The sequence below is a fragment of the Trematomus bernacchii genome, unplaced genomic scaffold (assembly GCF_902827165.1).
Source record: "Trematomus bernacchii unplaced genomic scaffold, fTreBer1.1, whole genome shotgun sequence".
In the NCBI taxonomy this organism is placed as follows: domain Eukaryota; kingdom Metazoa; phylum Chordata; class Actinopteri; order Perciformes; family Nototheniidae; genus Trematomus; species Trematomus bernacchii.
In genome coordinates this window covers 6,291,614-6,314,181 of record NW_022987513.1, presented here as the reverse complement: position 1 = coordinate 6,314,181, position 22,568 = coordinate 6,291,614, and the positions used below count along the sequence as shown (strand labels likewise).

At 42.1% G+C, this 22,568-nt stretch overlaps 1 protein-coding gene across 3 annotated transcripts in view; it reads left to right on the top strand.

Annotated features, from left to right (window-relative positions):
* LOC117470403 (RIMS-binding protein 2-like) overlaps positions 1 to 22,135 on the top strand; it is a 66,606-nt gene extending 44,471 nt beyond the window's left edge. The window contains exons 9-31 of one of the 3 annotated variants that reach the window (XM_034115178.1): positions 221 to 310; positions 504 to 626; positions 704 to 808; positions 1,030 to 1,080; positions 1,742 to 1,774; positions 3,140 to 3,320; positions 4,201 to 4,290; positions 4,692 to 4,891; positions 6,348 to 6,454; positions 6,551 to 6,660; positions 6,747 to 7,688; positions 9,079 to 9,230; positions 10,147 to 10,611; positions 10,968 to 11,363; positions 12,239 to 12,394; positions 14,357 to 14,456; positions 16,067 to 16,209; positions 16,586 to 16,754; positions 18,854 to 18,901; positions 19,550 to 19,722; positions 19,812 to 19,883; positions 20,454 to 20,558; positions 21,084 to 22,135. In XM_034115178.1, the coding sequence (XP_033971069.1) occupies positions 221 to 310; positions 504 to 626; positions 704 to 808; positions 1,030 to 1,080; positions 1,742 to 1,774; positions 3,140 to 3,320; positions 4,201 to 4,290; positions 4,692 to 4,891; positions 6,348 to 6,454; positions 6,551 to 6,660; positions 6,747 to 7,688; positions 9,079 to 9,230; positions 10,147 to 10,611; positions 10,968 to 11,363; positions 12,239 to 12,394; positions 14,357 to 14,456; positions 16,067 to 16,209; positions 16,586 to 16,754; positions 18,854 to 18,901; positions 19,550 to 19,722; positions 19,812 to 19,883; positions 20,454 to 20,558; positions 21,084 to 21,419 (4,347 nt within the window). In that variant the 3' untranslated portion in view covers positions 21,420 to 22,135. The remainder of the gene's footprint in view (positions 1 to 220; positions 311 to 503; positions 627 to 703; positions 809 to 1,029; positions 1,081 to 1,741; positions 1,775 to 3,139; positions 3,321 to 4,200; positions 4,291 to 4,691; positions 4,892 to 6,347; positions 6,455 to 6,550; positions 6,661 to 6,746; positions 7,689 to 9,078; positions 9,231 to 10,146; positions 10,612 to 10,967; positions 11,364 to 12,238; positions 12,395 to 14,356; positions 14,457 to 16,066; positions 16,210 to 16,585; positions 16,755 to 18,853; positions 18,902 to 19,549; positions 19,723 to 19,811; positions 19,884 to 20,453; positions 20,559 to 21,083) is intronic. The other 2 variants (XM_034115192.1, XM_034115185.1) reach the window with 2 other exon arrangements.
* Positions 22,136 to 22,568: the final 433 nt, after the last annotated feature.

Sequence of the window (22,568 nt, the reverse complement as noted above, 5' to 3'; positions counted from 1 at the left end):
GAGAGTATAATTCTGAAAATACTAGTGTGGTCTAATCTTTATGTGTAAATGATCAGCATTAATTGGCTTAAACAAAAAAAATGCTGTAATTTACAATTTGATGTTATAAATGAGGTTTGGAACTGTTCGCCACAGTCCTATCATAGTGGACATAAGGATGAGTTTAAAGACATGGCTTGTCTTCGTTTTATCCGAACTTTTTGCTTTGTTTTGGTAACAGGAGAGCCAGCTTGAGGATGAGCGAGGCAAAAATGAGCGACTAAAGGAGGAGGCAGATCTCCTCAGGAGGAAGGCACTGCTGCTCGACCAGGTACGGGTCTACCTGCTCAGACAAGCTCTTAAAAGGAAATGAGAAGATCTGCGCATGCATTGACATTATGAGAAAGCATCCACCTAGGACAAGTGTTCTGACTTTTCAGTCCATACTAGTGTGGCAGTCAAATGTAAAATAATATTGTCAATAATATAATTCTGACATAATTCTCCTTTCTCCGGTTTGTCAGACTCGGGCTGAGAATGAGGAGCTGAGGGAAGATCTCTCTGAAGTGACCGCTCAACACAATTCAGTTCTCGAGGAGAACCAGAGACTCCGTGCCAAACTGGAGAACCTAGAGCAGGTCCTAAAGGTACTGCTGGGCTCAGATACAGCTTTATCCCCCGCTGAAAAAAATGGCCTTCTGATATTTTTTCTCTTTCTGAACAGCATATGCGTGAGGTCGCCGAGCGAAGGCAGCAGCTGGAATTGGAACATGATCAGGCACTGGCTATCCTTACGTTCAAACAGGATGAAATCAAACGGTTACAGCGGGTAAGAACCACAGCCTCGTGTACAATTTATGCATTTTATTAATTTTCTTGCTAGAATCGAACCCTTAGGCAGCTTTTAAGCTCATTTTTGGGGGAATGATTGGCTTCAGCCAGCAGGAGGCAACCTTTGGGCACCAATAAAACCATAAGTGTCAACCGAGCTTGAGAATTTTATGAGCAAACAACAATAAAGGGACTACAATGCCTTTTATTTATCCTCAGGCTCAGTTATACGCCAAGAGGGAGCATGAAGGAGTTGTTCAGATGCTGGAGGTAAGTCTGTGTAACACCAAACACATTATATCCTCACAGTGTAGTGTTTTTATAAGCTCGGAGTTGCTTTCGAGAACGTAAAATGACTTGCTAAAACAATAATCAATGGTGTCAGACACAAAAGAGTTTGAGAAGACATTTGAGAAAGGAGGAGTGTGTTTCAGACTTCCTCAGTAGTTGTCTCATACACTAGCGAATTTCTGTCTCAATTCATTATAGAAGGAGGTGTTTCTTATCTCCCTTACGCCAAGTAAAACAAGTATAAATATTGAATTATCTCCCAGGGTTTAATAGACAAAAGACATCTCATTTCCACTGAATCAGCATGAACCTGCAGCACCATGTTTCCTTATCTGAACACCTGGCAGAGAAGCTGTTGCAGAAAATACTCATACTTGTATTTTTGTTCCACTCATGGCCCTGAAAAACCGTTTGAACAGATGGCTGCTCCACCACTGTGTGACGTTTATACTCGCTCTCAGTGTGTGTAAATTCAAAATGAAAGCAGACATTTGATGACAGTGGAAGTCCCCGTCTGTATGATTGGCTGCTGATTTCAAATAATGAAAAAAGCACCAAAAAGTCCTCCCCCAGTTAACTACTATACACTGTGCTCTGTTCTCCACACATTTTGCTAAAATAAGTGTGTATTTTATTTTAGGAGTTGACGCAGCTTGTGTTGCGGAGGGAGCTGGTAGAGTATAGTTGCTCCAGTTTTTTTAAACGCTTGTTTCCTTCTTCTTGCTTTGTTTCTCTCACTTGCTGTCGCTATTTAAACCCCAAAGCATCACAGCAGAAAGTCTCATTCGCTCTCAAGAGCTGTGTGCATGCTGCCTTTTTACATTGAACAGAATATCCTAATTAATTCCAAAGGCAGGCGTTGGCTGCTGAGGGCCGAGACGCAATCTAGTGATACAGGATTTTCTTGCCTACCTGGATTCAGACTGCTGTGTATTCACTTTCTTATATATATTCTCTATCTGGGATTTATTATTTCACAAGCATGTTTACTTTTGTTTTCCTTTTTTGTGTGACCTTTTTGCTAACCAGAGTACACTGGACTGCATGCAGGTACTGTTGCTTGGCCAAATGATTTACTTCCTGCCATAAAAACCTCCCTTAGCCCCTGTAGATAGAACCACCAAACCCCATACAGTATATGTGTATTTAAATCCTCAGTAATAACTGTCTGTACATTAGTAAATTCGTTTTTTATTTATGCTTCTTGTGGCCACATTTAATGCTAGTATGTGTTAATAAGGTCACAGATGACGATGAACACTTATTCTTAAGTTAAAATTGTTATTTGATCTTCTTAGTGGACTTGCTGTGTTAGTTGAGGATTTATTTGAGGATTTGATTTCCCTCTGTATTGCAGTTCCACTTCAGTTCAGTGTAGCTACATAACAACTGACTGTCACACTAGGTTTTTCTGCGTAGGTGACAGCTAACAGGAAATGTTGTTCACTTAGTTTCGTGCAGAGGCTTCTGTCTGATGAGCCTGCCAGGAAACTGCCACCGCAACCTGAAGTGAAATCGGCCTCATATAGAAACTCAGTAGAGCTGAGACAAACTCCTGACATATAACCCTGCTGTAAACTGGCTTTGTTAAAGTGAATGAAAACAGAAGCGGCAACTTTAACTTCTCATAACCTACACTATGCACCTCCCTCCAAATGACCTTTACTCTTGTTTCCCCATCTTAGCTAAAGACTTCCCGCCTTTTTTCCCTTTCATCTAAACCTGTATTCCTCTGCTGTTTGTGTTTGAAGCTTCTAGCAAATGCGACACTGACAAAAATCTAACAATATATTGCAGTGCTACTTTTTCAAATGTATTATTGATATCTTACATTAGCAGCACATAAAAGTCAATGTTATGCTGCCAATGTGATCCATCTACCAAAATAATCATAAATGTGCACAAAAGAAAATCATGTTCCATGTGTATAAAAAGGCGCAGTAAATACTAACAATTCTTCACACCGTTGCCCTTACATGTATTGATTTTCCCATTTGAAGTACATTGTTTGTAAACTGTTTTCACGCTGTATGTGCAGTCCAAGGTACGAGACCTGGAGGATAAATGTCGCAGCCAGAGCGAACAGTTCGGCCTGCTGTCCCATGAGTTGGAGAAGTTTCGACTACAGGCTTCGAAGGCGGACCTGGCCAGCGCTGGCCTCTTCAACAACGCCAGCCTCTCGGTTCTGACCAACGGGGTGGGCCTGACCTCGGAGCGAGGTGAGCCACACCACCGTGATATGTACTCACACATGATACAGTAGTACAACCTGTTTAGAGAGACTGTTAGTTACTCAGGTTGTTTGTACATTAGGGTTTATATTTAAAGGGACAATACAGATTGTTCCTCTTACTGAACTGGTGAGACAAATGCATTGCTTTGGATTATTTAATTAAAAAAATGAAATATGTACCTGCTATAACATGATAGCAAAATGTTTGTGGTAAATGAATGAGTTGTAGTGAATTTGCAAATACACAGTGGTGCTTTTGAAGTTACATTTTCACCTGATCTTCAGGACAACAAATAAAGTATTCTCATGTTTTCAGTTTTGTATCAAGATAATGATACAGTTTAAAACATTGTCTAACCATAATTGTAATGTCATCGTGGATACACTTTGTTGGTGTTATTGGATTCATTCAATTCCAAAGGAAATCTACATTTAAAGGATAATTGTCCCCTGGAACAAAGCATACAGTACCTTAGGAATCTCGATAGACCGTCAGTCCACTTAAAGACAGAATGTATTCAAATCATCCAAATCACTTTTTTTACTTTCATCAGAGATGCATTATTTTAGTATATGGATGATGTTTTGGTAAATGTGTAGTTTCCTTTTAAACAGTAACGTCACATGGGATGTTTTTTAACCCGTGTTTCTCTTTTATGCATCACAAATACAAACTGAGCTTAATCTCAGCTGTGAAATAAAGGCCTAGGCATTTAAAATGTCCCTTCCCTCTTAGAATATTTATAATATTGTAATACCAGCCACAATAAAAGCACAAGTGCAACAATCATCTATATCTTTCTTAGTGTATCCATCCCACAAATGTCTTCAACCTCTCTTTCCTTACACTCTTCATATGTTTTTAGACTGCACTGATGGCTCATGGGATATGGTGTCTCTGGGCGAGATAGCCTTCTGGAGTCTCGAGGGAGGTGACACTCTCTCCTGCCCTGAGGGTAAATGTTCCGCTCGGTACTCTCTCCGCCTTATTATAAATGTGTCACAAAAGCACGGCATGTTCTCCCCCATTATCTCACCCACACCGTCACAGTCCAGCACTGCCTGTAACGCTCACCAGCGCACAAGGGTCACACTCTTGTGCTGAGGTGAGAAGTGAATCGGTTAAGACCCTTAACAGTGCTGGTGTGACACAAGGTAGTGAGACCTCTGACCTCAGACAGATGGAGACGGGATTTCTCCTCCTCTGTTTAATCAGCCAGGTTCAACCTTGAGCCTTCCTGCATGTCAACCAGTGACCTGACCCACCTTGCCGCTCGTGGACCAGTTTAACTAGTGAGGGTCGGCGCTGTCTATTCAAGTCGTGGATTATGTATATCCTCTTCCCCTTTTTTACTAGATGTGGCCGCTGCGCTGCGTCTCGGGTCCACCCCCCACGCTGCAGGGCTGTCCAGGGTGGAGCGCTCGCCCGTCACCAAACATCGAGAGCTGCCCACCATCAGCGTCAGCAAGTCTTCCTCCAGCAAGTCAGAGCCCACGCACCTCACCCCCAAGTCTGACACACACCTCAGCCCGCACAAATCAAGCCCAACTCACGAGGTACAGTGCATCACTTGTAACGTGTTACAGAATCAGGAGTAAAGATCAGAAAATAGTGAAAAATGTCCATTCCTGTTTCTCAAAGTCCAAGGTGATGTGTTTTACTGTCTAGTTTTGTCAGATCCCAACGATGTTCACTTTAATAGGATATAAATAGGAGAAAGCAGGAAATCTACATATTTAGAAGCTGACATTTTTGCCATAGATTTCATGATTAACCTATTGTAAAAATAGTTGCTGCTCTCAAGGCAAAGCGATATTGGCCGAAACCTACAATAAGAATATATTTCACCTCTCATATTATAAAACAGTGTATAGGCATGGATTAACATTTAAAAAAACATTGTGAAACCCCAGTAAGATGGCTACTTCATTTGAAAGCTGCCTTAACACCTGCATTTGTTGGGTAAGGTGTGTGTTGGTCGTAGGTTATGTCATGGCTCCACACAGACATGCAGAATGCTCATCAAGATTACCAAGACGAAAAGCTATGCACGATCAGATTGATTGCGTGGAATTAATGGATTAAAATCCCTCCTTAGCCTCCATGTCATCTCACGCGAGCATACACTGTAGCTGAATATGCTCAAGCTCCCTCTGCTCATTCATAGGGTTATGAGGATCCGCCATGATTAATTATTTTCTGATGGTCTGTTTCGGCAGGACAGACAGGTCGGTGGTCTTTTCAACTACTCTATCCTTGTCTGCCCACATTTCAATAAAGCTCAAATTTAGTGAGATAATCCATTTGGCGCTATGGATTATGAAGGTTATACAGTAGTAGTTGTTGTGGTTTTCCCAGGGAGCTATAAATATACAAGCCCTCTGTTGTGATGCGTGTAACTACTGTTTATGGAAACTATTCTCAGGTACAACGGTGTTTCTCCACAAACTTGTTGATATTAGATCACCATACAACAAATATATTTTACACAGTATATTCCCATTTTCTTTTATGGATTTACCTTCTGTGCCCATAGTGTATGCTAGAGAAGAATTACACATGTCTTCCGTCTTGTTTAGTCCTAATATCGGGAATGGATGCTTTAATCAATAGTCAAAGTCTATGTTAGAATTATGTTTATTAAATGTATTCGATACGATTGTTTTTTTTTGCATATGTGTGCATGCATGTTATAACTTGTTATGAGTTCATAAATTCCACAGTTGAATGTCAGACCTGTACTTTCTGACAAACGGCTATTTTCTTTTTTCATTTATTGACGTTGCGCACATGGGACTACTGTTTTTGTTCTCAAATATAATTAGATTTATAGAAAAAAAAGTAATCCCATGTCCCTAAAGACTCAATGTACTGTAGTATAATAAAAATAGAAAAACTCACTTTTCAACTCCAGATTTGTACTTGGCAAGCCCAGAGAACAGTTTCATCAAAACTAAATGAAACATATAAGTTGCTTGCACAAACGTCATCTTCTGTCCATGGTGTTCTCAGGTGGACACCGCCAGTGAAGTGGAGGAGCTGGATATTGATGTCGCCCCGGTTCCTTTCACAACCAGCAGAGCAGCGGCAAAACTTCAGGTCTTCATTGCAAGATACAGGTAAACTAAATCATGAGCTGACTCACTGTTTCAACAGTTTGCTAATGTGTGATTACAAAAAAAAGTAACTTCCTTGCTAATCATTCATTTCTAAAGCTATAATCCATATGACGGCCCCAATGACAACCCTGAGGTGGAGCTTCCACTCACTGCCGGAGAATACATCTACATGTATGGAGACATGGATGACGATGGCTTCTATGAAGGTAAATATAATGTAACATTTGTTGCATCTACATGTTTATATTACTGTCTTGGCATGGTATTCAGTGTTCAATGTGATTCCTTGCAGGTGAGCTGATGGACGGACGGAGAGGGCTGGTCCCCTCTAACTTTGTGGAACGCGTATCGGACGACGACGTCATGAGCACTCACCACCCAGAGACAGGGGACATGTTCCATAACTCCCTGCTAGACAGCAGCCTGCACAGTGCCAGCCACCAGCATCACCTCCAGATAGGCAGGACCGCTGCCCCGGCTGCCCCGGCTGCCCCGGCTGCCCCGGCTGCCCCGGCTGCCCCGGCTGCCCCGGCTGCCCCGGCTGCCCCGGCTGCCCCGGCTGCCTCGCCCCCCCCCTCAGCCCCCTCCGATTCAGCATCAGCCTTGGCTGTCCCAGCCCCCCTCACCAACGGCCTGGACCTGGACTTGGAGGAGGTGGGAGTGGACGTTGTGCCTTACCCACGTAAGCTTACCCTCATCAAGCAGCTTGCCAAGAGCATCATCATCGGCTGGGACCCTCCGCTGGTGCCGGCTGGTTGGGGCAATGTGTGGAGCTACAATGTGTTTGTGGACCAGGAGCTGCGGCTCAACGTGCCCTTCGGGGCCCAGACCAAAGCAGTGCTGGAGAGGCTGGACATAAACCTCAAGGCCTACCGCGTGTCAGTGCAGAGCCTGACGGAGAAGGGCCCGTCGGACCAGATGCGCTGCAGCATGCTGGTCGGTCGGGACGTGTGTGTGGCGCCCACGCAGCTGCGTGTGGAGAGGATCACCGCCACCTCTTCCTACCTGTCCTGGCTGCCCAGCAACAGTAACTATGTGCACATTGTGTCCTTGAACGATGAGGAGTGTGAGCTGGTGAAGGCTGGCTGCTGCTCGCTGTGCCTCAATAACCTCCTGCCCAGCATGCAGTACATGGTCAAGGTGGAGGCGCGGCCGCACCGCACGCCATGGGAGTTACCTGTGGAGCGACGGGAACACAGGAGCGCCACCGTCACCTTCACCACACTGATGGCAGGTCAGGATTATCAGATGTTCTCTAAGGGAGCTATGCTAACTACACTAACACGTAGTATATGAGACACCAATAAGACAAACATTGCTTCATTAAAAATGAAATCATATCAAACTTTTATGATTGACAGGAGTAATTGCCTGTCTGCCTAAAATGTTCAATGCAGATGAAACGTTTTCAAAACATAATCTTTTAAAAATAATAACTACAACCTGATAGTGTAGCTCGAAATATATAAGTAATAAGTACATGATGTGTTTAAAATAAGCTGCTCCAGTTATATAATTAGAAAATCCTAAGCTTGTATTAGTTAAAATGCACTTAACGGTCACTTTATTTTAATGCATATCCTTTAGTGTTTATACAATGAAAAATGAAGACTGTTTCTTGTTTTTTTTCTAGGACATAATATATGTCAGTGTGGTGAATTCTGAAGCTACTAAAAGAGTCTTAAAGAGGGTGTTGTTAACAAGTGGCTAAAGAGGCTTTAGCTCACTGGTGCTGATGTAGAAGACATGCACCAATGTTTAGTTATTGCCTATAACGTTAGATTTGTACTAATGGTGAAAATGGTGTTCTTTTGTGAATATTATCTGCTCAACTTAACGTGAAGGTATCATAAAGGTTTGTTTGTTTGTTTGACACAAATCTTGTTTTCTGCAATTATCCAATATGAAATGAAAAATCTGATTGACTTTTTGTAAAGGGCGATGCTATCTTCGGTGATGTTCTAAAAAACGTCACCCCTGCAGCACTCTATTCATATGATATCTTATAATCAGTTTGTTGATTGTCTACCTCCCACACAAGGACATGAGTTTATTCATGAGAGCTGCTCTTGTGTGCTGCTGTGACTCGCCTCTCTTTTACTAAGCAGCAAAACCACCTTGGCACAGAATGCATTACTTCAAAGGGGCTTCATTATCCTAAAGTGCCCTTTGTCATTATGTTTAATATTTCCGTGCCCTGCCAACAAAGCATTGCGCAAGAATTAAAGGGGAGGCTCAAAGAATTGGAAATCTGTGTGAAGCTCAAAGCAAGGACTTGGTCATTGATGTCACTCAACAACATTTAATTTTACTGAATAGATATTAGGACTTTTAAATGCATATTTGTGATTGGTGTAGTATTGGATTTGATTCGTGTTTCTCTAAATGATCATTCAAATTTGCTTTAGTTTCAAGCCCACAGTCTTGGAACTCAGGTATATTCATCTTAAGTTTCTTAATGTCCCGTTAGAGTTTAGAGTTTAGACTTGTTCTCTGTAGAGTAATATTCCCATTCAGAGAACCCTTTTTAAACCCTTGAACCATGTTTTCAATTCGATAGAATTACTTGATTCTATATTTATATTAAAAACATCTTCATGTGTTGCTTGCCGCTGGCTTTGCAGGTCCCCCTGATGCTCCTCTGGATGTCCAGCTGGAGCACGGCCCGTCCCCCGGCATCGCCCTCATCAGCTGGCTGCCTGTCACTATAGATGCTACCGGGACCTCCAACGGTGTCAGGGTCACTGGATACACTATATATGCTGACAAGAAGAAGGTAAAGACTTGGTGATTTATTGTTAAACATTCCTCCTAGGGATACATACAATTCATTATTTCTTCAACAGATAAAATAACAGATAATTTCACAGTTTGTCATTTCAAATGTAGTTCATAACCTATAGTTTATTAACACATGGGGGTAAGAAAGGCTAAGATGTTCTGAGTAAAGATGGAAGATTATATATTCTATTTCTCTGACCTAGCCACATCTAACTGAAATCATATTGTTAACAACAAAAGTAAATAACACTTTTGACTTTTCAAATATTGGTCTCTAGTAACAGACATAAAAAGCTTGCATTGCCAATAGTAAATGTGATTTCTTCTTCTAAAAACGTATACAAACATCCACACCAGAGATGACTTGTTTGGCTGCCTTGTTTAGTCACCACCACCTATTGTATCAGAGTGTTTAGATGATAAACATGCTAAGTCATCAAATCCAATATGGCTTTGTATTATCAGCCCATAATGTTTTGGCTATACTTCTATTATCAGAATAATACTTATTAATATACATTTCCCATTATCTTCTGATAATCTATCATCTCAATATATATATATATATATATATATATATATATATATATATATATATATATATATATATATGCCATATTCCTCTCAAGCAAGCAGTGCAATTGATTGTCAGTATATATAAGGGCTGCACAATTAATCAAAGAATGTTTGTTACCGCAATATGGAAATCACAGTAAGCCCAATATTTGTTAAGTAATAAATCACACCATGATCATATATTTTTAAATGATAATGAGAATAATGATGCAAAATGATCTTGTCTCCTATCTCAATTGTAATATTAGTCAAAATAATCGCAATTAGTTTCCTTTTTAAAATGTTTAATGTCAATATGATGTGTGAATTAAATTAAATCCTGTTGTCCTATCAAGGTGCTGGAGGTGTCTTCCCCCACAGCGGGCAGTGCGCTGCTGGGCCCGTCTCAGATGCAGTCTCTGCTAGCAGCTCAGGAGCTCACTGTCCGCACCATGTCCGTCCACGGGGAGTCCTGCGACTCTCTGCCAGTCAATGTGCCCACCAAGCTGGCTGCCATCATGGCAGGACCGGCCCTCCCCGCCCCAGTTATGCCACCTCAGCCCTGCACCCCTACAGGAGTCAATAGCCTGTCCTCACCTCCGTCCTATGGGAACTCTGCTGCCAAAGTCTCCATGCTGCCATCAGACTCATACACCTCTGGCCTCGCAGGGGAGGCTGCTGCCAACCCTTCTTATGCTCTCCACTCAGAAACTCTTCACTGGTCTGCTTCATATGTGAACGCCTGGGCCAACCCCTCCTCTGCTGCTGCCTTTGCTGCGTGTGAGGCCACATTACCTGCAGCCTCCAACATTATGCCAGTGGTAAACATTACTCTTCCATCCTTGCGTGCATAAAGGGGCAACTATGTGTTTCTTTTTCTAGATCAGAGGTTTTTGAACTGTTAGCCATGCCTCTACAGGGTGGTGTGGAGGGTGAAGGGATAGTCTTTGTCCATCATAAATAAACATCCATCAATCTGCTTTCAAATAGATCCTATACTTGCCTTAGAATAATTCTTTTTTCAATGATAACTGTCTGTAAATCCATGTGTACACCTCAAACAGGAACTGATCATAGCTCATTTATATAAAATATATTAAAGTTATCCTAAACCTTGTCCATTTCTACAAAAATCAAGTGAACTAAATTGTGAATTGACTGTGTTTCTCATCTTCAGGTGAACGTGATCTCCCCGACCTCCTCAGCCCCTAGACCACCCCCAGTAGCAGTAGCTGCCCCAGCCCCAGTGATGGTAGCAGCAGCAGTGGCAGCAGTGTTGGAGCAGCGCAGAGACCCCGACAGCCCTGGGATCGTCCGTCCTTTCCCATCCATCTCAGACTTCATCGAGGACCCCAGTGCCAGTGCCAAGCTCGGGACCCCTGAGCGCATCCCTACCCCGCCCAGAGCCCCAATCACGGACCTCCTTAACCCTCAGGACATTAACATCCACCGACCCCCCAGCTCCTCACCGCTGGAGTCCGAGGCGGAGGAGGATCAGGAGAACACCCGCAAGGTGTCCATGGAGGAGTTCCTGAGACACGATCCAGAGCCGACATACAGCAGGGACCAGCAGGTCAGCACAACCACTGTTTCAAGTAGTTTCTCTTTACGACAAAAAATAATGCTGATTTGAAAAGGGGGAATGAAATCTTTGGTTGAGTCCTTCAATAGTGTTGAACATATTGACCAAGAACCATTGATGTAATCATTTTAAGTAAAGAAAAGGCAGTTTTTATATGAAATAGATGTACATTTACAAATAAAGTGGCTGTAATAGATCCCTAAACACTATTTCTTCGACTTAAAGGGTACAACATTTTAACCTGCATCCTATATTTTGTTTCAAAGTGACTAAGGGAGGCAAGGGAAAACAGGATTCAGGCTGAAAAATATCCAAGTTAGCCTTATGGGAATTTCTTAGAAATGTAAATATAATAATAAATAATTCTAGACCCAAGCTTTCACATTTCTAAATGTATTATATCTGACAATAAAGGACTTATATAGTCTTCAATTAACTTGGGGAACTGAAAAAACCCTGATTAACATTTACGTATTCAGTCGAAGTATTTGTTGAGTGGAAATTTTAAATATCATTTTATAATGTTAAATAAATAAATACAATGCATAATGCAAAACTGCATTTGAGCTTGAATTTCTTCACATTTTTACTCCTGTATAAGGCAAGCCTATATCACAAATGAATACATATTTCATTAACGCTAGCTATTACCAGTGCTATTTCTTTAGGGTAAATGCATGTGGCCAATGCCAGAAGAAGGCCATAATAATCTGATACCTTTAGCAGTATATGTATCTGCAACATGTTATTGTTTCACTTGCAGATGAATATATCTTATTCTACATTCAATGGAATTACTAAAAGGGATTCCAAATGTCTGGTCAATTGGATAGTTTGTTTAATAATGTCAACGTCTTTCATTTCAGAGTTACAGCAGAGGGCTTGTGGAGCCTCCCAGTGACTACCTCGCAGACAAAAGCCATTCAGATCTGTCGGACATCCTGGAGGAGGAGGAGGAGGAACTCTACTCGGACCACTTCGGAGACGCACAGGCCAGGGGCTACACTGTCAGGTCCAACATGGTAAAGGAATGAGTGCATTGCATATCCTGTGGAAGATGTGCTGCTTTTCTTGCATAGTTCAGTTATCATTCAGTGGCCTTGTCATGCTTGTGACCGTGCTTGATTATTTCTGTTTTTTCTTTCTCTTTCTTTTCTCTTTCCTTTTGCATGATCGGATTGCCTTCTGTTTTTCTGCACTTTTTTTATTTTCACTGAAAAATACTATCCAATCTCACCCTCACCCTCACCAATGCATTCTTGCTCAATTTGACATTTGACCTTGTAGTCACGCAATGTGCGGACTCCAGACAGTGAGGAGGAGCTACCTGAGAGGATTCTTAAGTTGCCCCCTGAGGTGCACCACGACCAGCTGTTCATCATCCCTGAGGAAGATAGCAGTCAAGAGGAGCGTTTAGCCCGCCGTGGTCATCCTCGGCACAGGCCCAGCCCCCACCATGACCCCCAGCATTACCCGCATCACCACAACTTACCCCCTCACCATCACCACTTCAACAGGGATCCCAGAACTCTAACCAACGAGCCTTTACTCCGGCACAGGCCTCGGACGCAGCACATGGGTTACCCTGAAGAAGAAGACATGAGTTTATATGAGGGTCCCAGCAGCAGGCGGGTCCGCTGTCCCCCCCAGGTTCCCCCCTACAGCAGAGACAGATCGCTGCTCAAAGGCCTCGGGGACCGCCTCAGGAGGGAGGCCATGATCAGGAGTCAGATGGCCGCCGCCATGAACCCCGGACTCATCCCGCCGCCAAGAACTCACCCGGTCAGCCAGGTGAAACAGACTCTGAGGCCGCCCCTAGGTCACGAGGTGGAGATCGACGTGGATTACGGCACAGACGAGGAGGTGGGGATGGAGCAGATGTGCTCTGAGTGGTGGGTGGAGGGGGCTCCGATGGAGCACGGCAGACCCGCTCACCGCAGAGGAATGAAAGCTGACCCGCCGGTAAATGTTGCTGCAGGACAGCTGCGATGGGTTTTGTTGTCCCACCCCCTCCTCCTCCCTGTAGCAGTGTGGATCAATCCCTCCGAGTCCTTTTTAGTAGATAACAAAAAACTCCTCTGTTCATTAGCGAGTAACGTTTCCCATCATCATCACCGTAGTGACGGGGAGGTTAGGGAGCACATTCTGTGGTATATTTTTGGTTTGAAGAATATATTTTTGATGGCATGGCAGTTGAGTTGCTAAGAAAGTAGTTGCAATTTATTTTAAAACACTTAATCATCAACCTGTGGCTTCAGATTTTGAAATATGGATGTCAATTGATAAGGTTTTATTCTATTATCAATTCTGCTTATCACTCAGGTTCACTTATTTATTTCTTATCAATTTTCTGTGTGGAACAAACGTTTGTTCTACATAGGTTTTTAGCATCCACGCAGCTGTTTTATAAATAACTATTTGTTAGTCCTTACACAAATATTACAAGCGGCAATGTTGTTATTTTTCTTTGTGAAATGAAGCCACACGTAAGACTATTTTTCCCCATTTTGTGTACCTCTTGTTCCAGCAGCTTGTACGCAGTGTTTGGCATCATAACACATAAGCTTTTGTGATGCACAACTTTAAAAAAAAGCAGGCATCGATTTTTAAGGGAGTGATGAACTCGGAGGCATACAACTAAGATGGATCGGGCAATTTGATTATTTTCTCCCTCTGTCTGACTTCACTTCCTGTTGCTTTCATGTCCTCGTACAACTTGTTAACCGGCCCCCTTTGTCTTATCCTGCATTGGCTTACAGTATATGCGCTTTAAACTGTCCGGTAACCCCACCAAAAGGAAATATCTTTATGTGGAAAGGGTACAATGCTGGAAATTAAATTGGCATTGGATAAAACATAGATTATTTTAAACATGGACAGCTGCATTTTCTGTACATTGTCCCCCTAAGGTTCCCTCTTCTCCCCAGTACTAATGTTTCTGAATTAGATGTTTTTTCAAATGTTCTTGTTCCCTTTTTTTGTAGGAGCCCAGTCAGATCCCTCCAGCTGAGGCGGGTCCATCGTGGGGGGTGCAAGGTGAGCCCCCTTGTAAACCAGCTTCCTCACAGGCCAGACAACTCAGAGGTGAGGCACTCTTTCCTCTTTCCTCTTCCTGTTTCTTGATTTCTTTCTTTCTCTTGTTGAAGCTGAGACACCTGTGCTTACTGTTGGCAAGCCTCACCCTCTCTCTCTCACATGATGGTGGTCAGATTAGCACCTTGTGTAGGAAGGGAGGGGGGGGGGGGGTGTATCTGCAGAGAAGAAGTGCAAGAGTTGCTGCTAAGCTGAGAAACGGCTTAACGCAAAGTGGCTTGTCATGGCAGGAGGAAGTGACAAACATTAAAATAGTAACCTCGATTAGCCAGCAAAGAAACGGCCTGCAGTGAGAAAGTCACGTCCCTTTTTAATCTTCTCAGCAACGCCAACCTGTATGGCTGCTCTTTAATTTAATAAATCCTACACTTTCTGGTAAATGTGTGTGGTGCACGGTTGACCACACACACACACACACACACACACACACACACACACACACACACACACACACACACACACACACACACACACACACACACACACACACACACACACACACACACACACACACACACACACACACACACGCACATACACGTGCATGCAGATAGAGGAAGGGAGCAGGGAGAAGTTCTGCCTCTATCTACTAGAAGATCATTGAGGATGTGAAAGTGTGTTGCCCGTGACTCTTGCCACAGATGGGCTGATTCCTCCTAATGAGATAGAGAACACATCTCTGCAGCTCAGCTTAAAGTCTCACTACAGCTCTTAAAATGTGTCGCTCGCTGTCAAATAGGCGACAGGTGTAATGCTTTCTGCCACACAAGTGTCAAGCCTCATGTAAACCATTTAAAGGCTTCTTGGTGACATCACACCTTCAATAACACTCTTTTTCTTTTCGCCTGTGTACGTGAGCGTCCTCAGATTTAGATCAGAGAGTGGGTTATACAGTGTGTTCCCCGCTGCAGATCATGAGCGAGTGCACGCTTGTCAAACGGCTCACACAGCTTAGGATCAGTGGTTGAGCTTGATTACCTCTTTTAAGGACATGCCTGTGCTCGGCGGGCAGCGTTAGCAGCAGTGCAGGCGCTGGGGAGGGGGGAGGGGAGAGCTGCCTCTGCTATTTGCAGAGCACATTGCAAGCTTTGCAGGGCTTGTGTGCACAGTGTGCAGTGCAATAGCAGTGACTATTCATTGTATAAAGATGATATATAAAGGCATAGTTAACAGATGAACAGAAATCGCCTTAAAAAAAATACATTTTATAAAATAATGCATGAATAAAAAGTTAAACAAGTAATTACATATTCTTACTTGAAGTCATACTTCTTAAACTTATGAAAATACTTCAGTAACTAATTTATCATAGGGCTGTAGCGCCCATTAATGGCTGCACTTTAACAGAATTATCATTTCATGTCTCAAATCCAACGTTCTTAAATTCTTGACTGAAAATGAAAATAGTTTAGCATTATTTCATAATGCACATTTTATAAAAAATTGCAAAATGTTTACTTTCTGGACATTTTAAGGAAATGATTGCTCAACACCACTTGTTGAATAATTAACCTGTGAACAAGCTTTATTTAATTATATAAATGTTATATGCATAGCAAGGAAGTATTTGTTACCATGTGAGTGTTTGTGTGTTTCTGCAGGTGGTGTCGATTCACCAAAAATCAAAGCAGACGGTGACGTCCGTATCTTTGTGGCCCTCTTCCCTTATGATCCCGTCGTCATGTCACCCAATCCTGACGCTGCTGAGGAAGAGCTGCCCTTCTCTGAAGGACAGATCATCAAAGTATGTCCCCGCAACACACAATGCTGGAATAACCATGACATTATGCATGTTTTTTATAATCCAAGGTTGAAAATGCAAACCATATAAGACTGCCCTTTACATCAGTGATTTTTTTACATTTCTGAAACTAGGCCAACTCGTTTTTTTTATAATTATTAGTGTAGAAGAAATGTCTTAATTTTCTCAAAATAAATACATTTTCAAACAAGATTACATTTTCAAAAAATAGCTTGTTACCTGTAAAATTATTTTTCAAAGATGCCTAATTTCATGAGAAATCACAAGTTTTTCATAGATGTCTTCAGTTTTGAGAAATCCCATTTTAAATGATTTAATTTGCCAAACATTTTTGAAAATGTGAACCCTCTCCCCCCAGGTTTTCGGAGATAAAGACGCAGACGGGTTCTACCGAGGAGAGTGTGCGGGCCACCTGGGATACGTGCCATGTAACATGGTGTCAGAGATCCAGGTGGAGGACGAGGAGACCCGGCAGCAGCTCCTGCAGCAGGGCTTCCTGTCCACAGCCGCCTCCATGGAGAAGATAGGTAGGTGAAACTGTTTCAAGAAGGGCCCACAAACGTGTGATGTAAAGTTTGATATGTTTCAGTTGAAGTTTAATTTAAACGGTTTGATTTCATAATATCACTGTTCTTCATGTTTAAGTGGTAAGTGGAAATAGCAGCAAAAGTGTTTCAGAATCCAGATCTAAATTATAATTTGTATTATCCTTGTCTCTGAATTGGCCAGCAGTATAAAAAGACATACAAATATATTTAAGTCTGTGATTAAAAGGAGAAAAATATTGAAGTTGTTCCCTTAGGCCTGTTGGCCCTTTGACCCAGCAGGAAGCACAAATACATTAGATTTTGGTTAAAATAATAACAAATCTAACATTTAGTTTTTATGGCTTTTTGCTCACTTTGTTGCTATTAAAGAAATGTTAACCATCTATTCCGAGTCACTGACTGCGTTTTCATGCAGGTGTCTAAAAAATAGAAAGTCAAAGTGTGTTCCTGTGGTACGTTGTAGCAGCAAAATCCAGCTGCTTCTCTACCTAGAGCGGTGTTTTCAGATGGTTAAACCTTTTCACTTCCACTTGTTGTCACTGCTGTCTGCTGCTCACTGGTTGCCATTTGTTGTAATTGCTCTTCACTGGCTTCTCATTGTCTATTGTGTCTTGTCTGCTTCTCTCAAAAATTGCACCTCTGTGTCTCTTTTTGGTTTCATTTTGTATTGGGTTTTCCCTTCTAAAACTCCATAAAGGCACTCGCACACATGCACAGCTTCCCAGTCGCCCTGTTCCACCGCCGAAACCGAGACGATCCAAGAAAGGTGTGTCACGCTGCAGATTGCGGCTTCCCACCTCTCTCCTCTATTCTCTCTGGTTTGCTTCTCTTTCTGTCTATTTCACTTTTTGCTCCTGCAGTTGCTGCCTCTCACTCAGCGACCTGTTGGGATTTTTAGTTCAGCTGCTGAAGTCATAAAGTCAGATAGCTTCCCAGCAGTCTCTTTACAGTAGTTTCATATTCTAATATTAAAGCATATTCTTCACACTTCTTTTCTTATTGGCTCTTCATCTCTCCACAAGTTCCCTTTTTTTGTCAATAACGCCTACATAAATGTTAAAAGACACATACATGACTACTGAGTCAGTCCTGTCAGCTTTCATTGGATATTCATGTAATACATTGTAGACATAGCAGCAGAATGTGGCAGTAAAAGCTGTACTGAATCATTTGAAACGTTTTCATATGAATTCTAAGGGTGTGTGTGTGTGTGTGTACACATAGTGTTTTTCTTCTTTGGCAGAAAAGAAACTGGCTCCATCCCGGCCTTTCATCAAAGAGTGCTCGCACTCTCTATGTATGATAATATCTTGACAACATATCACCACTCAAGCCGCTGCTGTATTATAGAGAAGCATTGCCCCTTTGCTTTTAAATAACTATTTGGGCGCTAACCTATGTTTTAATGCCTTCATGACAGTGACAGCCGAGGTTACAGCTGGTATGTTTTCTCCCTTTCAATATATACGACCATCTCAGGTTCGTCTTAAGGGATTATGATTTATTTGCTGTTTTTGGATATCTACTTATAATTCAAATGATATATTTCTGCACAGTTGCAAATAAGGAGCACACGTATATTATAAGAATTATACTTATAGTAAATAGTTTACAGGATTGGCTGTGTAGGATGGTTTTCTTCTCCTGTGGTGAAAGTCCAAACGTCCACATTCAAATCAAAAAAGATAGATCTAATCATTTCTAAATTCACAAGATGATTTCATCTAATGAAATAGTCTCTTTTTTTTCATTTTCTATGGTAAATACGTCATAAAATATGTCAAAAGACATTCAAACCCAAACTCAAAAACAACAATAGGAGTTTCAAACGTAAAAAAAAGCTATTCAGCCCTAATAGCACACTGTAAGTCCTTTTTGCCACATTCTGCTTCTGTCACAACTGCATTACATGATCACCTAAAGCCCTTTGTTGAGACATCCATCCCCTCTGATCTCCATCTGTAACTTTGTGTGATGACATACCTGCTCTTGAAACAGGATTGTATGTTGGCCCTTGAGGTCTCTTCTCATTCTGTGATTGTGCTCATGCTCTTTTCCCCGGACCTCGTCTCTTCCAGTGGAGTCTGCGGCGCTCTTGGAGGAGAGCTTAGACTCCTCCAGCCAAGGTTTGTAGTCCGCACTTTGCCTCCTCTTCCTCTCTGCTTCACCTGCATGATCAGACAACCTTTTCAACCGGAGGACAGCATGTGTTTAAGTGCCTTCCTTTAACCTTTTTTTTTCATGGTTCGACTGCATTCTAGCTGCTGATAACACAATTATGTATCCTTATAGGGACTGTTTGATTATTTGGGGTATGCTGAAGAATATATTATTTTCAATAGAAGAAAGAAGATTCCTTTGCAAATGCAGAATAATAATTGTATTTCTGGGATCAATTATTTGAAAGACTTGCCCAATTAAAAAAGAAATAGGGCAAGCCTTCTTATTAAGTTCTTTGTTAAGCCCCAGTTATAATCGTCAAGCAGTCCCTTCTCCTAACTCCTATTTTCATTTCAGTGGCATCATTTAATACTCATCATTTCATTGTCTTTATTTTTACAGCTCAAGCTGCTACAAGCTTTTTAATGAAGACTGATTTCTAATCTCCTGTTGTTATATTTTGATTTCCTTGTGTTTGACTGCAGTGATGTGACTTTTCCTCAGCTTAGCATGACGCTGAGTGAGTGCAGACACGATGAGCTGCATGCTGATGAGCCGAGTGGAGTTACTCCTCTAATTATCAGGATATCATATTGTCTCTGTTTGATTGACAGATCCCAGCCAGACTGCAGCTCCACCTGCCGCTCCACCTGCCGCTCCACCTGCAGCTCCACCTGCAGCCCCACCTGCAGCTCCACCTGTGGGGGGCCCGGCCCCAGGAGCTCGCAGGATGGTCGCCATCTTTGATTATGATCCTCGAGAGAGCTCTCCCAACACTGACATAGAGGTCAGACTCGCATGAATAATATATGTTATCCAGACATGGCCCTTTATGTGTTTGCTAATGATCTGCTTCACTTGCATTGCTCTGATCAGGCTGAGCTGACCTTCAGTGCAGGAGACATCATAAATGTGTTCGGTGACATGGACGAAGATGGCTTCTTCTATGTAAGTGTGAACATGACACTACCGTCAATTACTGTGGGCAAGAGGAGTTGTTTCTCAATAAATACAATATCTGAACTACATCACAGCACAGGTATAATAATGAATAATAAATACAATATAATAATAATATATAGGCTGTTGTATTGCTCAATTGGTAGAGCTGTTTGGGCCATTGCTTGATCCCCAATAGAAATCCAAATCTAAATTATATATATATTGAAGTTTAATCTGTGATATATAGCATATGATAATAAATACAGTGATAACAATATTAGCAACATATTAGCATTTAATAACATCATATAATCGTTCGGTCCGTTATTACATCCTAACGCTTTATGTATGTTAAACGTAAAAACCTGGCACAGTCAGTTATTTGACTTTTCACATAATATAACAAAATAAATATAAATAAATTGATTATCAAAGAAATGTTGATTCACTTTTCTGTTGATTTATATTAAAATGCCGACTCATCGCTGTAAATCAACCTCGGAAAACCCAGAGGTTGATTTACAGCCATGTTGTCAGAAGTCGCCCTCATGCCCTTAATGGGTTTTTTTGTTACAGGGAGACTTGAATGGACACAGAGGCTTGGTGCCCTCTAACTTCCTGCAGGCCGTACCAGAGGAAGCTCCTGCTCAGCCGGCACCAGACCATAGGAAAGAACTACAGGTGACTTAGCATTTCTATCTATCAAACATGCATTACCGTGTATGAAACTGTCTGTGACTTTCTCATCTTCTCGCATACATTATTTCTAATTTTAACAAAAAGAAACCTGCTTGAAAAACGTATTTTTCACATTATTTCTTCATGCATTGCCAGCGTCTGGTTATTTTCTGATCTGTTTCTTTAATCGTGCCCCGTCGCATTTCTTTCGCCCCACTGTTTCCTGCATGGCCTTTTTGCAGAAGCACAAACGAAGTGTACACTTTGAGACCTGATCGTAAGTGTTTTTAGAGAGGAGTAAAGCAGCTCAGCGATCACCACTAGTGTCCCCTGTTCACTCCCCGTGTATGTCCTCTTCCCTCCAACTTAACTGTACTCCTGAAATCCTGCACCTTGATTGTAGGGTATTTAAAAGTGTGATCTCGTCCTTTGTGTGTGCCCTTTCCTTAGGTTTCCTTTTTGTGTTATTATTTTAAGCAAAACTAAAAATAAATATAGCATTCTAAAAGTCTCACTCTCTTCCTGAAGGACACCTGGACGTCTTCTACAGAGGAACAAGATCCTGGGGCCTCAACCCTAGAAGAAGCTTTGCCCCCCCCAGCAGAACCTCCTCTCCCTGACCCAGCAGAGCACACAGACCTGCCCCCCAAACTGGCCCCCACTTCAAGCCCAGTGTCAGACCCTTCTCCTGCTCCTGCTCCTCTTCCTGCTCCATCAGTGGAGGCCTGCGGCTCCCCTCCGGCCCCCCTCCCTGCAGACAGCCCATCAAAGACAGACTGCTCCCCACAAGGCAAGAAGAAAAAAAGCTTTTTCTCCAAAGGCAAGAAGCTGTTCAAAAAGCTGGGATCCAGCAAGAAAGAATGAGTCGGCACGTCTGACTCAGAATACTCGCGTCACATTGAAAGCACTTTTTCTATCTGTTAGTCTCAGTATCTGACGGTTATTCTTCTTTGGCCTTAGAGCACTGCTAGCAGCTGTTAACTTTAGACGACATCAATGTACCGCTTACAGCATCACACGGGCATGTCGATGTGCATGTCGAAGTGTGCGAATATATCCTCTAAATACCACCTAACTATCTAAGCATTTGCAAATGTTCAACTCAATAGGCTTTAACGATCAATATAAATTACTTATTAGTCAATGGATCGGTTTTATTTATAAAAATCTGATAGAGAACAAGATAGAACAGCAGACACACAGCTAATGAAATATTAAAGTTCATTTGCTGGTGCCACTTTATTTATTTAAAAGCAAACAGACGCAGCGGTCTATCTTTTCTCCCTCTGTGTGACTGTTAAGAATGCACTATCCATCCTGAGTGGATGAATTCTAAATGTCTTTCTGCGTGTCCCTCTCATTGTTTCTTGTCTTTGAGAGTATTTATACTTTGTACAGAACATGTTATTTATTTGTGTCAGACGCTTGCTTTAACCACATTGCAGGAAGTGACAGGAGGTCAGTCATGTAGAGTGGTCACAGATAGTTATGATCCAAGTGTAGTATTATATTCTTTAGTAATGGGCTTTGAGGCTAGCAGTCATTGAAGGTAAAGAACGTGATGTGTGTGTGTGTGTGTGTGTGTGTGTGTGTGTGTGTGTGTGTGTGTGTGTGTGTGTGTGTGTGTGTGTGTGTGTGTGTGTGTGTGTGTGTGTGTGTGTGTGTGTGTGTGTGTGTGTGTGTGTGTGTGTGTGTGTGTGTGTGTGTGTGTGTGTGTGTGTGTGTGTGTGTGTGTGTGTGTGTGTGTGTGTGTGTGTGTGTGTGTGTGTGTGTGTGTGTGTGTGTGTGTGTGTGTGTGTGTGTGTGCCTTTTCAGACATTAACGTAGCAACAGTCATAACTGGCCTAATTGTCACAGACTACGTACAGAAATCATGTAATATCTGTTGATCGGTAGGCTGCTCTGTTAACTAAGTCAGCTGCAACTGATATTTATCGTCAAACCATCATTGAATAATGTAAAGCATCACAGTTTCTTACAGCCAACAGTGTTGTATCATGAAATTACTTGTTT